Raw genomic sequence first — 14836 nt, 5'->3', positions numbered from 1 at the left:
GATTTTGAATAGTATCATTCTCTCTTGGATACATTAACAAATCAAATTGATAGAGGAATCAAATTAAATTATCCTTGTGGAATCCGTTCAATCTAATCAATTGAATGAAAATGGTCGATTATTATGACTCTAAATCAACAACAATGAACAGAACTATTAAATAATATCACCTTTCCAAATTTGATCCATTCATACTCAATCAAATAAACATTAATGTTTTAACTTTCTTTTTATTCTTTTCGTCATGATGATCAATTTGTAGATAAGATTGGTAGAATATAGTAAAAGATGATTGAGAAGATATAGTGAAGAAAGAATACTGAAGAATATGATATTAATTTGTTCATTTTTTTGAGTAATCTGAATCTATTACCACATTTGTATTCACCCACCACTTCCTTCTCCTTCTAGATACTAGATGTATTTACTTTCTATTTATATCTTACATCCGAATAAGGTATTCCAGAATGAAAATGACATTTATATAAATGATATTATCATCATTCTTATTCTATCTAAATCAATAAATATCATTTTAACAAAATCATAAAAAACTAAATAATATTTTAAACTATTAATATGCAATCAACTATTGAACAAGATATACAATTAAAAGAGAATATCTTTCATGAAAATCGTCAATTATTTAATTTGGTAACTGGGTTTTGGAGATCGATGGCTATACAAATGGCTGCAAAGTTTGATATTGCCAGATACCTAGCCAATGGTAAACAATCGTCACAATGGATATCTCACCAAGTAGGTCTTCATGATGAAACACTGTTCCGTGTCATGAGAGCACTTGCTGTTTCTGGAGTGTTTATCGATGAAGGAAATGGAGAGTTTTCAAACTCATCACTCTCGTCCTTGTTGCTCGACACTAACACTAGAAACATTGTCTTGTTGGAATCAAACCCTCTCCAATTCAAAGTATGGCTAAAATCTGAAGACTACTTGATGAAAGGTTATAGTACTACATCTGGTCAAGAATACTGGAATGAATTGGTCAGCAACCCAGATTATGAAACTTTATTTGCCAATGCAATGCATGGTCTTACTAGACCAAGTTTTGTAAAACGTTCTGATTTCTCTGCTTTTGAAACGGTTTGTGATGTTGGTGGTTCACAAGGATGGTATGAAAAAAAAAAAAAAAACAAATTATTAATTAATATTTATGCATTATATTTATATTCTTTTTCTCTAAAGGTTTATGGAAGAAATATTAAAAAATAATTCAAATATTAAAGTTGGCATTAATTTTGATCTACCAAGTGTAATTGAATTAAAACAAAAACAAAGACCAAACAATGATGCAAGAGCAAAAGATGTTTCAGGGAGTTTCTTTGAAAGTGTTCCAGAAGCAGATTGTTACACAATGAAAAGAATAATGCACGATTGGAACCAAAATGATGCTTCTAAAATCCTACAAACCATTTCAAAAGCCATTAAACCAAATGGAAAAGTATACATTTACGATTTCATTGTTGACAAGAGTAACAAAATGTATGATGTTTCAGTTTGGTATGACCTTCGTATGTATTAAATAATTTTGACCAAGAGAATGAATTGCAATTACTTATTCAAACTAATACTTCACTTTTAGATATGTTAAATGTTGGAGGTGGAAAGGAGAGAACAGAACAAGAATGGAAAGAGCTTGCATCTTTATCTGGTTTCATAATTGATGAATTTAAATTTGGTGAACTCATTATTCTTTCTAAAAAATAAAGACTTCTAGACCTGGCCTGGCTACTATCCATCCAGAGTTGTTTTTATGAATAAAAAGTTAATTAATTAAAATTAACTTGTTTAATGTTGTTGTGTTTGTTGTTAGTTATTATTATTATTTTGGTTGTATGATCCTATTGTTCATTTCCATCATCTTCCAAAGCTAAACCTTCATTTAATTTTTCAATAAAGTTTGGCATATCGATCTTTGCAATCTCTACAACCGATGTATCAAATGATTGATACTTAAAGGTACAATTTGTTAATTTAACAGCTTCCTTGAAATAAAATCCAAATGAACTAAGTAGAAATTAAAATAAAAAATAGTAAATTAATAATTATAAATGATTTCTTGTTTGTTTTTTTTGATTCATACTTTTTTTGAATATCTGAACTATGAGAACCAGAAATACCAACGATTAAATAATTATTATTACTTTCATTTAAAGCTGCAATGAGGAATGGTTTCTTTTGTTTACCCATAGATACCAAAGCATCCATCATAAACAAACCCAATTTGGTAAGAGCCATTGGATGAGTAAAATACTTTAATTCGACAGAGTCATTGAGAATGGCATATCTATATGGTCCTTGTAAAATTACATTCTTTTTTTCAATCATAACTGTAACTTGTCTTGTAATTTCCTTTTGAAGGAAAAATTGAATATTTTAATCCTTCAACTAATAATTCTACATTTTTACTAAAATAATAAATAAAATATTAATATCAAATATATTTTCTAATTACTAATTTCATACTTTGAAAGAGAATCATAAGCATCCCAAAAGTTTTGTTCCCAAATTTCTTCATCACTTGCATCTGTTTCCAAATTATCAGATTCCATCAATGCTGTAACAGCATAAACTGTATCAGATGCTGAAATATCAATACTACATTCATATTTCTAAATTTTAAAATAAATAAATTAATAATAAATTATATAGTATAATATTTAAATATTATTTACCTTTAAAAATGAATTATAATAAATTTCATTTAAACCAAAACGAGGAGCATGAAAAGCTAGTTGTTGTTTTAGGGTATTCTTGAATTGGGAATTCATTGATAAATATTTTTGTTTGGCTTGGTCAAGTGGGATTCCAATCAAAGCAAATAGGGTCTCTAAAAAGTGACGTCCCTTTGCCTTCCAAGTCTGTAGCGTGCATGCAACATATTTACTATTGTACAAACTTTCATAGAGATTCCAGTGACGATACAACATGAATCGATAGTCTTCGCATGGAACAATTCTTTCTTTTTGCTGTTGATCGAGACGTGCAGATGCTGCCGACACTTTTAATACGTTTTGGCTGGCCAAGTCGTCGGCCGGGTAAGTGTTGAGAACCAGCGATCTGAGATGATCGTACTCTTGTTGGTAGACCTTGGTGCTGACACGTTCGTGCACCAATTGGTCGGTCATACCAACGATAGCGTACCAAAGCAATCCATCTAAATTATCTTTCATCAATACACAACTGAGATCATACATTAAAGATGATACACTCTTGCCATACGACGATTGATTAGACATGGATAGAGTTGGATTTTTCTTTTGCTTTTTTAATTTCTTTTTGGCATCTTGTTTCTTTTTCTTTTTCTTTCTCTCTTTTTCCTCTCTCTTTTCTAATCTCTTTTTCTTTTCTTCTAATCTCTTTTCCTTTGCTTCTTTTTTCTTTTTCATTTCTTCTTCTGCATCTTCATCCATTACCATTGCATCATCGTCTTCATCACTTTCTTCCTCTTCTTCCTCTTCCTCTTCCTCTTCATCATCGTCTTCTTCAGCTTCATCATCTACGAATCCATTTTTCTCTTCATCTTCTTCATCTTCCTCCTCTTCTTCATCCTGTTCAGATTCTTCTTCCTCTTCATCTTCATCATCCTTATTCATACTAATATCTTGTACTTCAGTTGCAACTTGATCAACAAAATTACCATCATCAACAATGATTGCCTGTCATGATCCAGAAACAAAAAAAAAGGTTAGTCACCTGATACCATTATCAATCAAAAAAAAAAATTGCCTGCACTTACAAAAGTTTGATCATCTACATTATTTGGATGATATGGTCTATGACTATCGATAATATAAACTAATTGACCATCTATCAAATTGGTAAATACTTCTCCAATATCAATATTACCTCCACAATTAATCATTACAATCGTTCTCAACTAAAAGAATAAAATACATTAATATCTTTCTAATCTTTAATATTAATAATCAATCATATGTATAGTATCATACCTCTTCATTTCCAGCAAGTAAACTTTCATTAACCTTTTCAAGGTCATTATAACTTGCAACTGGTTTAACATTGAATGATATATTATCTGATTTTAATATTTCCTATATTGATGAGATAGATAGATAAAAGAAAGTAAGTACATATATATATATATACATATATTTATATAGAGTCGTTTGATTTCATACAGATAGAATTCTACAAGCAGCAATAGAATCACAATCTCTTGCAACTAGGATCAACACAGTTTCACATCCTTGTGCTAGTGCATCATCTTTTAGCAAGTTATAGATATCCAAGAATCTAGATGGATTAGTTAGCACCATCTTTATTGTTCTCCTGTCTTTATCTCTTTTTCTTTTTCTCTTTCTTTTTGTTAAAGATATCTAACTTAAGTTTTTACTCTTTACTCTAAAGTTGGGTCAGTTGCGAAATGATTCGTTTTTAAAAAATTTCCCTCCTTTTTTTTTTGAAGCCTAATTTTAAATTCAAATTAAATTAATATTTTTGATCGATTTTACAAAGTTTGTTTTATTTATTATTAGTTATTTGTTTGTTTTTGATTTAATCCAAATTAACTTGTTGTAATGGTTTAAGATCCTTTGAGATTGTGAATGGACATCCAGTTAATTGTTTTAATTTGTCGACAGTGACGGAATCGTCGATTTCAATGAGTACTAATTGACCATTCTTTTTGTCGACGTCAAAGACGGCCAACTCGGTGATGATACGGTCGACACAACCCTTGCCAGTGAGTGGGAGGGAACATGATTGCATGATCTTTGGCTTGCCGTCCTTGGAGTTGTGCTCCATGGTGACGACGACACGCGAGCCGGATGCGGTGAGATCCATAGCTCCACCGGGTCCCTTGACCATCTGGCCTGGAATGACCCAGTTGGCAAGATCACCGACTTGGGAGACTTGCATACCACCGAGGATGGTGAGGTCGACGTGACCACCACGAATCATGGCAAACGAGTCGGCTGACGAAAAGATGGAGCTGCCTGGGATGGTGGTGACAGTCTCCTTGCCGGCATTGATGAGGTCTGGGTCTTGTTGACCGGGTTTGGGGAATGGACCCATACCGAGCAAACCATTTTCTGATTGCAACTCGATACGAATACCCTTTGGAATGTAGTTGGAGGCGAGTGTGGGCATACCAATACCGAGGTTGCAGTACATGCCGTCTTGGAATTCAAGGGCAGCACGACGAACAATTTTCTCACGTTTGAGGGCAGCTTCGTTCTTTGGTTTGGCACCTACTTGGTTTTGACCTTGGTCAAGGGTCAAACGCTCGATACGCTTCTCGTACGATGGACCCTTGATAACACGGTGCACGTAAATTCCCGACAAGTGGATCTCGTCTGGCTTGAGCTCACCTGCTTCTACAACCTCTTCCACCTCTGCGATGGTGATTGTGCCGGCAGTGGCCATAGGTGGGTTAAAGTTACGGGCTGTGTTTCTGAAAACAAGGTTGCCACGGGTATCGGCCTTCCAAGCCTTGACCAAGGCAAAGTCGCCTTTAATGGCCTCCTCCAACACGTAGGTACGTCCGTTAAAGACACGTGTTTCACGTGGCTCGCTCTTGATCTCTACGGTTTTGCCGTCGGCAGCGTATTTTATAGGGAAGCCACCCTGCTCGACCAAGATGGTACCGACACCAACCTGAGTGTAAAAGGCTGGGATACCAGCACCACCAGCACGTACACGTTCGGCAAGATTGCCCTGTGGAGTCAATTCAACCTCCAACTCTCCCTTGAGGTACTGTGACTCAAAGGTGGCATTTTCACCAACATACGATGAAATCATACGTTTGATTTGCTTGCTCTTTAACAATACACCCAAACCAAAGTCATCAACACCAGCATTGTTACTGACAACTGTCAAGTTCTTGGTTCCCTTTTCTTGAACTGCTTTAATTAAATTCTCTGGTATACCACATAAACCAAATCCACCAACCAATCTAAAAGATAGAGTCATTCATTAATTAATATATCATTCCAAACTGATGATCAGTGCAGTTCTGTTTAAAGCTTTTTATGTAACATACAATTTAGAACCATCCTTTAAATCAGCAATAGCTTCCTTTGCAGATGATACAACCTTTGAGGTTGAATAGGAACGAACTCCACTCTACAAATTATGTATATAAAAAGATCACATCATGTGATGAATGACTCGTATTAATACAAACTTTTAATGTTTATAAACTACTCTAAATACCTACATAAAAAGTTCTAATAGATCTGACTGATAACATTTCTCTCTATCTCTCTCTACTAGTAATAAACAAATAAATGAATGATAGCGATAATGCGCAATTTATGAACATCTTTGTGCGAAATTGAAAGAAGAAAAAATCATCAAAAGAATCAGAATTTCCTTTTTGAGGATGAAACGTCATTTAAATACATTATAATTGGTTATTAAGTTTACAATTATTATTATTTTTATTATTATTATTACTATTATTATTATTAATTAAAAATGTATACATATTTGGTTATAAATCAATAATAGGTATGTTATAATTATTATTACTACTACTGTCAGTACTATTACTTTGGAAATCAAAAGTTAAATAGATGAAACCATTGTATAAGGATTCGCTAAAGTATGGATCGGTGAATGAAGATTGTCCTGTAAAGGTACAGTTGGTGAATGGAACGTCGATGTTTCTTGGTGTGGCCATGACATAGTAGAGAGTGTATGGAGCAATGGTCTTGGCAGAGGATTGAATGACTAGGTTGGATTGAGCAACATTAATTTCGCCGGTGGTGACTCTGATTGGTGTGTTTGTTGGGTTGATGACAAGTGATTGGAGGATGATGTTGATGGTGGAACCTTGGAAGGCGAGGAGGTCGGCAACGACAGTCAAGATACCTTGAACAACATTCAAGACACTTGCATTCAACTCGATATAACTGACAGACGACTGGCCATATACAGTGATGGTAGAGTAGTTGACGAGTAACCTACCACCAATGTTAGAGTCTTGTATAAGTACTTGTGAGTCAGTGTCAATGTAGATATCATTGGTGTTGACATAGGTGCTGTTAAAGATGATGACAGACTTGGAGCTGGCAGAGATTCTCGAGCCTGGTCCGAGGGTAATGGAAGATTTGGTAAAGTTGAGGATACCACCTGACGAACTGACGATTTGCAAAAATGTAGATTGTTGTGTCTCACCAATCTCACAATAGTCTACGCAGTTCAAGTAGACGTTCGAACCAGCTTCACAGACAACAACACCAACGTTGGTGTTTTGTAGAGTGATGTTTGGTTGCAACACACTGCCGCTGCTGAGAAGAACGAGTTTCAAGTAGGCAACGAAACCGTTGGTGAGCCCGGCAGCAGAGACACTATCGATAGTTATGTTCCCGTAGGATTCAATGTTTCTAAAATAGGTGTCATCAGACAAGATGTAGACGCTGGATGTAGCGTCGACATGGATCGTGCCAATGACAGTGTTGGAGGTGGGAGTGTCTCCGATGAGATTGAGGGTGGAGCCGTTAACGACATACACCGATGCGGGAGTGGCGACCAACCCAGCAGTAACCGATGCACCTGAGATGGTGAGGTTTCCCGCTCCTAGTGACATTATATTGGCGCAGTTGAGGCTGCCTGGGTAGACGACCGATGCAAACCCAAATAGGAAGAGGTATGAGGTGATCTGACCCCCAACCAAGACATTTCCGTCAAATTCGAGAGCACCGTGGGAGTTGGCGGCGATTTGGCCGTTCAAGATGGCATTACCTTTGCCCTGAAAGCTAGCATTTATAGAGAGAGTGATGCTGGACTTGGCAGCAGCAATGGTGGAGTTGGAGACAACGACAGCAGAGTTGGAATTGATCGAGATGATTGAGCCGGCACCAAGAGACAAGGAGTTGTCGATCTGGACTGATTGATCGCTTTCAACCACTACGGTGGCGGTACCGTTGATGACTAGATTAACAAAATTGACATAGTTTGAGATGGCTACTTGGACAGTCTTACCATCATTGTTTTGAATGACAGTGAGTTGATTGACGTTGAGTGCATCAGTGATAAGAACAAGAGTAGTCACAAACCCACTCGTAGACATATCAATGATTGCATTGTCATCTATGCTTGGTACAACACCTCCAACCCAATTCTCAGCATTTGAAAAGCTGCATCCGGTAATACAATTTATATTAGTCTTGAATGAGATATCACTTGCATATGATGTAGCTATGAATAACGTTGCAATGAGGATTAAAATGATTGAATGGAATTGAATAATATATTTCATCTTTATATATAAATATATTTGTGTAGTATAGATGAAATAAGATAATGATTGATAGCAGAGTATCCTCTGCTTGCAAACCATCACCAATCAATTATCAACAAGTTGTGTGTTAACAGCTTTTAAATGCTACGTAGGCCAAACAAAAAAGATCAAACAAATATCATTGTTTGGTACTCCAAAGAAAGTACTAAATGATAGATGATGTGATCATAATGACTTGTTGTTGTTGTTGTTATAATAGTGTTGCTGAATTTGTGGCTGAACTTGTTGTTAGATTTAGATTCGTTGATGCATTATTATTATGGTTACAAATAAACTACTAATAACTCATAGCGCTCTTTTAATGGACAATATGATAAAAAAAATTCCAAGCACAAGAACAAAAAATAATTGTTATTATTATTTTTTTTTGTTATACTCTTTTATTGGTTATTAAAAAGTTTATACAAAGAGGAGTTTTATTATATGTTTTATTAAATATATATATACATTTATATTTGTTGTTATATATATATATAAATAATTTAAGGTAAGTTGTTATATTATTATTATTATTAGTTTTGGAAAGCAAAGATTAAATAGATGAAACCATTGTATAAAGTTTCGCTAAAGTTTGGAGCGGTGAGTGAAGATGGTACTGGAGAAAAGGTACAGTTGGTGAATGGAACGTCGATGTATTTTGGAGTGACCATGACATAGTAGAGGATGCCTGGGGCAACAGTCTTGGCAGAGGAATGAACGACAACGTTGGATTGTGAAATGCTAATGTCGACGTTGACCTTGATGGGAGTGTATCTTGGGTCGGTGATGAGTGACTGGAGGAGGACGTTGATGGTGGAACCTTGGAAGGCGAGGAGGTCGGTGGTGATGGTCAAGACACCTTGAGCAACATTCAAGACACTGGCAGTCAATTCGATATAGTTGACTGACGATTGGCCATAGACAGTGATGGTAGAGTGGTCGATGAGGAACGAGCCGTTAATGTTGGAGTTTTGGATATAGACTTGCGAGTCAGTGTCAACATAGATGGCGTTGGTCTCGACATAGGTGTTGTTAAAGATGACAACAGACTTGGAGCTGGCAATGATTCTCGAGCCTGATCCGAGACTAACGAAAGACTTGGTAAAGTTGAGGACACCACCTGGTGAGGTGACGACTTGCAAGTTGTCGGCTTGTTGGATCTCGGTAATCTCGCAATAGTCGACGCAGATCAAGTAGACGTATGAAGCAGCTTCACAGACGACGACGCCAACTTGGGTGTTTTGGATGGTGATGTCTGGTTGGGCAACGCCAGCGTTGAGATAGAGGCGCAAGTTGGCAATGAAACCGTTGGTGAGTGCGGCAGAGCCACCGTCGACAGTAATGTTTCCGTAGGATTCGACGTTTCTAATAGAGGTGTATTGACCAGACGAGATGTAGACGTTGGATGTAGAGTCGGTAAAGACATTATCAATGACAGTGTTAGAGTCAGAGTCTCCGTCAATGTTGAGGGCGGAGCCGCTGATGACAAAGACCGTGGCGTCACAGAGCATTGCGCTAGTAGTGACTGAAGCACCTCCTTGAATGGTAAGGTTGCCATTTGGAAGCATAGATGTGGCTTTGACGCTGCCTGGGTAGGTAACCAATGCAGATCCTGCAAAGTTGAAAGCACCGGCGGTGATAGAACCCCAAACAGTGACGTTTTGGCTAAATTCGAGGTTAGAGGTGGGGTTGGCAGCGATTTGGCCGTTCAAGATGGCATTGCCTTCGGTGGACAAGAGACCACCATCAGCGAGAGTGATGGTGGACTGGGAAGCAGCAAAGGTGGCGTTGGCGACAACGATAGCAGAGTTGACACCGATCGAGAAGATTGAGCCAGCACCAACAGACAAAGAGTTGCCGATAATGACAGCGAGACCGTCGCCAATGTCTACGGTGGCGGTACCGTCGATGACCAAATTATCAAGCTTGCCTGGGGCAGTGATAGCTACATAGAGAGTCTTGCCATTGTTACGAATGACTGTGAGTTGATTGACGTTGAGTGCATCAGTGACAAGAACGAGGGTAGTTGCGAATCCACTGGTAGACATATCAATGATTGCATTGTCGTTTGCTCCTGGTACAACACCTCCAACCCAATTCCCAGCTTCTGAAAAGCTGCAACCAGAAAGACAATTTATATTTGTCTTGAATGAGATATCACTTGCATATGATGTAGCTAATAATAATCCAACTAGGATTAAAATAATTGATTGAAATTTCATCTTTTTATCTGTATCTGTATCTGTATATATATTTAGAAAGAAATTAAAGATTTTTAACTAAAATTATAATGATTTATATAGTGCTGCATGAGCAGTAAACACGACGAGCCTTGAAAATATCTATCGATGACCTCAGAAGTTTTTCTTTAGAAAAAACGAAATGGACAGAACGAAATTCTATAAAGCGATCAGAAAAGTTGGTCGTGGCATCCCAGCTCGTTTTGATGACGAAAATATCTAGTTTTCACGGTGCAAAGCCATCCATGAAGATGAGACAGTCCTATCTATACAAGACCACACTCATAAACAAAGGAAAGAATGCCACTAGATCATTCCTTTGATTAAAATCGGAATCGTTTGTATAAGACAAGGGTAGCGGTTACAAAAAAACATTCAAACAATGTGATTAGGATGCAGGTCGAGGTTGAACCTTGGTGATAGAAAAAATATTAAAGATAAGTAAAAAAGAGATAAGAAACAATGCTCGAGCTTATTATTAATAATGATTATTAGTTTGAGGGTTGTTGCCATCACAGCTGTTTCACTTCCCAGTGGCACAATGATTTTCAATTTCAAAATATCATAGCTACTCGGTTTGAATAAAATTTTTATTCGGGTTGAATAGATATTAGGGCTTGTTTGATTCTGAAGGCATTAGATATTTTTGAAAGGGCTGTCTCCTATCTTCTCCGTTGACATTTCCCCGAGATCGAATGCTTCTGAAGGCTTTCGTCTTTTTTTATCAATTATCACTAGCCAACTTATAAATAGTCTAGATTAGCGACACAATGTTCATTCAACTTCACACAATCAATTTAGAGAAAGATAATTATCTCCTCTCTCCCAACTTTCACTTCACAGATAAACAATATTATTATTATCAACAATGAATAGAATTTATATTTTTATTGCCATTGCAATGATGATGGCATTTTTAGCCTTCAGTATCAATGCTGAACAACAACAATTAAATAACGACAATGAAATAATTCAAACAACAAAAAATTTTACAGTTGAAGATACAACAGACAAACTAACAAGTGCTGGCTTTTCTGGAAAAGGAAGTGGAGGTGTTTTTGACACTGCAAGCGCCTCAAGTGGCAGCGGAAGTGGAAGTGGAAAAAGTAGTGGATGTGATGATGGTGAAAGACACACTACTTCAACTAGATCCACTTTTAACGAAGAAACAACAGATAGAATAACAAGTGGTAGTGCTGGTAAAACTTCAAGTGGAACCAGTGCTGTATCTTCTGGAAGTGGAACCAGTGGATCTGGATCTGGATCTGGATCTGGCACAAGCGCCTCGAGTGGCAGTGGTAGTGGAAGTGGAAGTAGTAGTGGATGTGATGACGGTGGAAGACACTCTAGTACTGGCTCAAGAACCACTGATCCATTAACCGATCATCCATCAGGTAAGAGTAATTTAATTGACATGTCAATTGACTCTGGCGACTTTTCTTCTTCATCCTCACCAATCCTCCCATCTCTATTATTTATTATTGTTGTTGCTATCAATTTAATTTAAATTGAATATATATATCCACACAACAATTAAACAAAATTTTGTTGACCAAATAAAATAAAACAAATGCTGATGTTCAACAGAATCAATCAATCCAATTATTTCTATTTATTTAATATTTTTTAAAACCTTTTAATTTATATTTTTTGGTGATATAGTATCGATTAATTGAAGGACTTGTTTTTTATAACCATTTCTTTCCTTTAGATAAAAGTCGATTATATGTTTGTAATTGTTATCAATTGCCAATTTAACATTTTCCATGCTGTAGATTTTCGATAGATGGTATTTATAGTCCATATGTTTGATCAATGTTAAATGACCCCACTGGAATGCCATTTTAACTAGTTCTTGATAAAAGCCTGGTGAAAGGGATTCACCTACCGCCACATTGCTCTTGACAGTGTCCACTAGACTGGTATCTCCAATCGACCCAAGGGCAGTGGCCACAGGGATATTGTTTATGGAAAGGATTAACCTACCCGGTTCAATAAATCTACAAGCAAGTTGAATTATTTCTTGTTGTCGCTCGAAAAGCTGGTGGATGGTTTCTGGTAGTTCTCTTTTAATTTTGGTCGAGAATACATTGAAACCATACTGCAATTGATAGTAATAGTTGGAGACATATCTTGTTGATTTACCACTTGACACTGTCGAGCTTGTACTACTCTTACTCTCGTTAATGTAATAGCGAGCAACATCCATCTTTGAGAAATACATTGCATATTCTAATATTAGCTCTACGCGAGGCCATGCAACATAACGTTCAAGAAGATTGAAATGTGACACTATAAAGTGACAGACCGATGGGTTATGGAAAATCCTTGCACTTGGGTTTGGTAAGAGTTTGATAGGGTTGTTTCTACGCGAATAGATGGATTCTAAAACGCAGACCACTGTCTCTGGATTACCAGTCTCCAAGGCAAGAACAATGATATCTTGACTTTCAACGTATACACCGTGATCCTTGGCAACCAATCGGACAAGCTCCAAATCATTTGCTTTGATGGCACGTTTTAATATAAATGTTGAGTTTGGTCCATACAACAACCCGATTGATTTAATGGTGTTGTATGTCTCGATGGATCGTGGTACCAACTTGTAGTACTTGTGACTGGATGGTATTTGTTGTTTGGCATAGATGATATGTGATGGGAATCTAGATTGACTAGCAGCTTCGATAAGCTTTTTAGGAGATAGAAAAGTAGAGAAATATCTACACAATCCTTGGTCATCCGATAGTGAAAGTATTCTACCTACAGCCTTGATAATACGTTCAATATGTAAATGTCCTTTACAAGCATGTATCAATGTACAATACAAAGATAGATCTGTAATTGTATAGGTCGTACCTTTATATTCTCCACTCCAATCTTTTTTTAAAACAAGGTAATTATTGATTAAATCTGTTTCAACTGACTCTTGTGATACAAATACTTGTTTTTGTTGTTGTAGTTGTTGTAGTTCCTCCTCTTCCTCATCGTTGAGATAAATCTCTGAAACGATTCGAATGGTTTCTAATTGGTTTTGGTGACTTGGGAATATGTGACGAATACTGTATCTATTTTGTTTGATTGGATCTTCCAAGATACTATTTAATACACCACCAATATAATTACTCCAACTGGGTTGAGGAAAAATAGTGTAGTTGGGTATGGTTGTCTTGGCCTCTTGCAACACCTTTTTCATTAACTCTAGATCCTTGCAAAAGAGAACCGCGACAATCAAGTATCCCGACTCTTTTGCATAGGTTGACATTTTGTTGTTTTCCTTTAAATACTCTTGATGATAGGTTTCATAGATATATCTAAACAGGTCGGTATGACCATTCTTGAGTGCTACCACCATTGCCGATGTTATATTAATATTCTCTAACCCAGTTGTTGTTGTTGTTGTTGTTGTTGGAGTTTCACGTTTGAACAATGCAACATCACCAAGTGAAGCCATTGCATCATACTTTCCATTAAACTCTTTATTCCAATATATCTTTAACAACTCTTCAATCAACCTTTTGTTCCCAAAAGTGATGATTGTCACTGCCATGGTATCACCTAGAGACGGCATTTTATTATCATTGTAAAATGTAATGGCTCTCTTGATTAGCAGTTTGATTGTGTCCTCTGAAAAGTCTTTCAAACGTTCTTGTGTTGCATATTTGGTCCACATCACCTCTCCAAAGTCCAATACCAACCCTTTGGCAAGTTTGTCTGCTAATAGGTTACCATAACGATTCTTGAGCAGCCATTTGACACATTGAACCGTTTGATAGGTACGTGTGGCCAACGACGGGTGTTTTAGTTTATGTACAAGTGGCAAATTGGCATAATAACTTTGTCGGTTCACATATTGGTGAGTGAGTACTGACTTGTTAACACGACACTCTTTTGTATAATGATTGTCTGCACTCAACATTGTATAGAACAAATTGATCTTTCTATCCGATCCAATGTGTCGTAGCAAGAGACCCTTTGTTTGTGCACCACGTATCACATCTCTTTCAATCTTTTGAGCATTCTCTAATCTATTAATATACCCAATATATTCTATAATCAAACTAAACAAATACCTATTTTGAAATAATATATGTTTAAATAATTGATCATTATCCATAACCATTTGTCTCTCTCTTTATCTCTATTTTTTGAAAAAAAATAAATAATATAGAAAAAAAAGAAAAAGAAAAAGATAAATAATATCACAACCTCCTCTCTAATAATATCTCAAGATATTAATTATCTTGAGATATTCTTTATTTATTGATTTATTATTTATTTAGTAATTTGTAGGAATTGGATAACGAAGGATTAATTAATTAATTATTAT

At 36.3% G+C, this 14836-nt stretch overlaps 6 protein-coding genes across 6 annotated transcripts; 2 read left to right on the top strand and 4 right to left on the bottom strand.

Moving 5' to 3' along the window:
- Positions 1–579: 579 nt before the first annotated feature.
- On the top strand, positions 580–1728 carry omt7 (O-methyltransferase family 2 protein; the record flags this gene model as incomplete). Its single annotated transcript, XM_004354563.1, has 3 exons — positions 580–1133; positions 1207–1532; positions 1604–1728. 3 exons carry the CDS (start codon positions 580–582, stop codon positions 1726–1728), a joined length of 1005 nt encoding a protein of 334 aa, XP_004354615.1.
- Positions 1729–1862: 134 nt separating this feature from the next.
- cdc45 (cell division cycle protein 45) lies at positions 1863–4301 on the bottom strand (the record flags this gene model as incomplete). Its single annotated transcript, XM_004354562.1, has 8 exons — positions 1863–2028; positions 2105–2373; positions 2411–2429; positions 2488–2633; positions 2697–3680; positions 3761–3901; positions 3975–4076; positions 4164–4301. 8 exons carry the CDS (start codon positions 4299–4301, stop codon positions 1863–1865), a joined length of 1965 nt encoding a protein of 654 aa, XP_004354614.1.
- Positions 4302–4539: 238 nt separating this feature from the next.
- Positions 4540–8248, bottom strand: oxct (3-oxoacid CoA-transferase; the record flags this gene model as incomplete). Its single annotated transcript, XM_004354561.1, has 4 exons — positions 4540–5938; positions 6026–6106; positions 6203–6254; positions 6517–8248. The coding sequence occupies 4 exons, from the start codon at positions 8246–8248 to the stop codon at positions 4540–4542; spliced, it is 3264 nt and encodes a 1087-aa protein (XP_004354613.1).
- A 554-nt stretch (positions 8249–8802) lies between these two features.
- Positions 8803–10491, bottom strand: DFA_09258 (uncharacterized protein; the record flags this gene model as incomplete). Its single annotated transcript, XM_004354560.1, has 1 exon — positions 8803–10491. The coding sequence occupies one exon, from the start codon at positions 10489–10491 to the stop codon at positions 8803–8805; it is 1689 nt and encodes a 562-aa protein (XP_004354612.1).
- An 886-nt stretch (positions 10492–11377) lies between these two features.
- On the top strand, positions 11378–12016 carry DFA_09257 (uncharacterized protein; the record flags this gene model as incomplete). Its single annotated transcript, XM_004354559.1, has 1 exon — positions 11378–12016. One exon carries the CDS (start codon positions 11378–11380, stop codon positions 12014–12016), a length of 639 nt encoding a protein of 212 aa, XP_004354611.1.
- A 129-nt stretch (positions 12017–12145) lies between these two features.
- On the bottom strand, positions 12146–14629 carry DFA_09256 (uncharacterized protein; the record flags this gene model as incomplete). Its single annotated transcript, XM_004354558.1, has 1 exon — positions 12146–14629. The coding sequence occupies one exon, from the start codon at positions 14627–14629 to the stop codon at positions 12146–12148; it is 2484 nt and encodes an 827-aa protein (XP_004354610.1).
- Positions 14630–14836: the final 207 nt, after the last annotated feature.

The sequence above is a fragment of the Cavenderia fasciculata genome (genome assembly GCF_000203815.1).
Source record: "Cavenderia fasciculata unplaced genomic scaffold Scf_EU5ZYIE01DZOHE-5, whole genome shotgun sequence".
In the NCBI taxonomy this organism is placed as follows: Eukaryota; Evosea; class Eumycetozoa; order Acytosteliales; family Cavenderiaceae; genus Cavenderia; species Cavenderia fasciculata.
The sequence above is the reverse complement of the archived record's forward strand: the minus strand, read 5'-3'. Positions and strand labels throughout refer to the sequence as shown.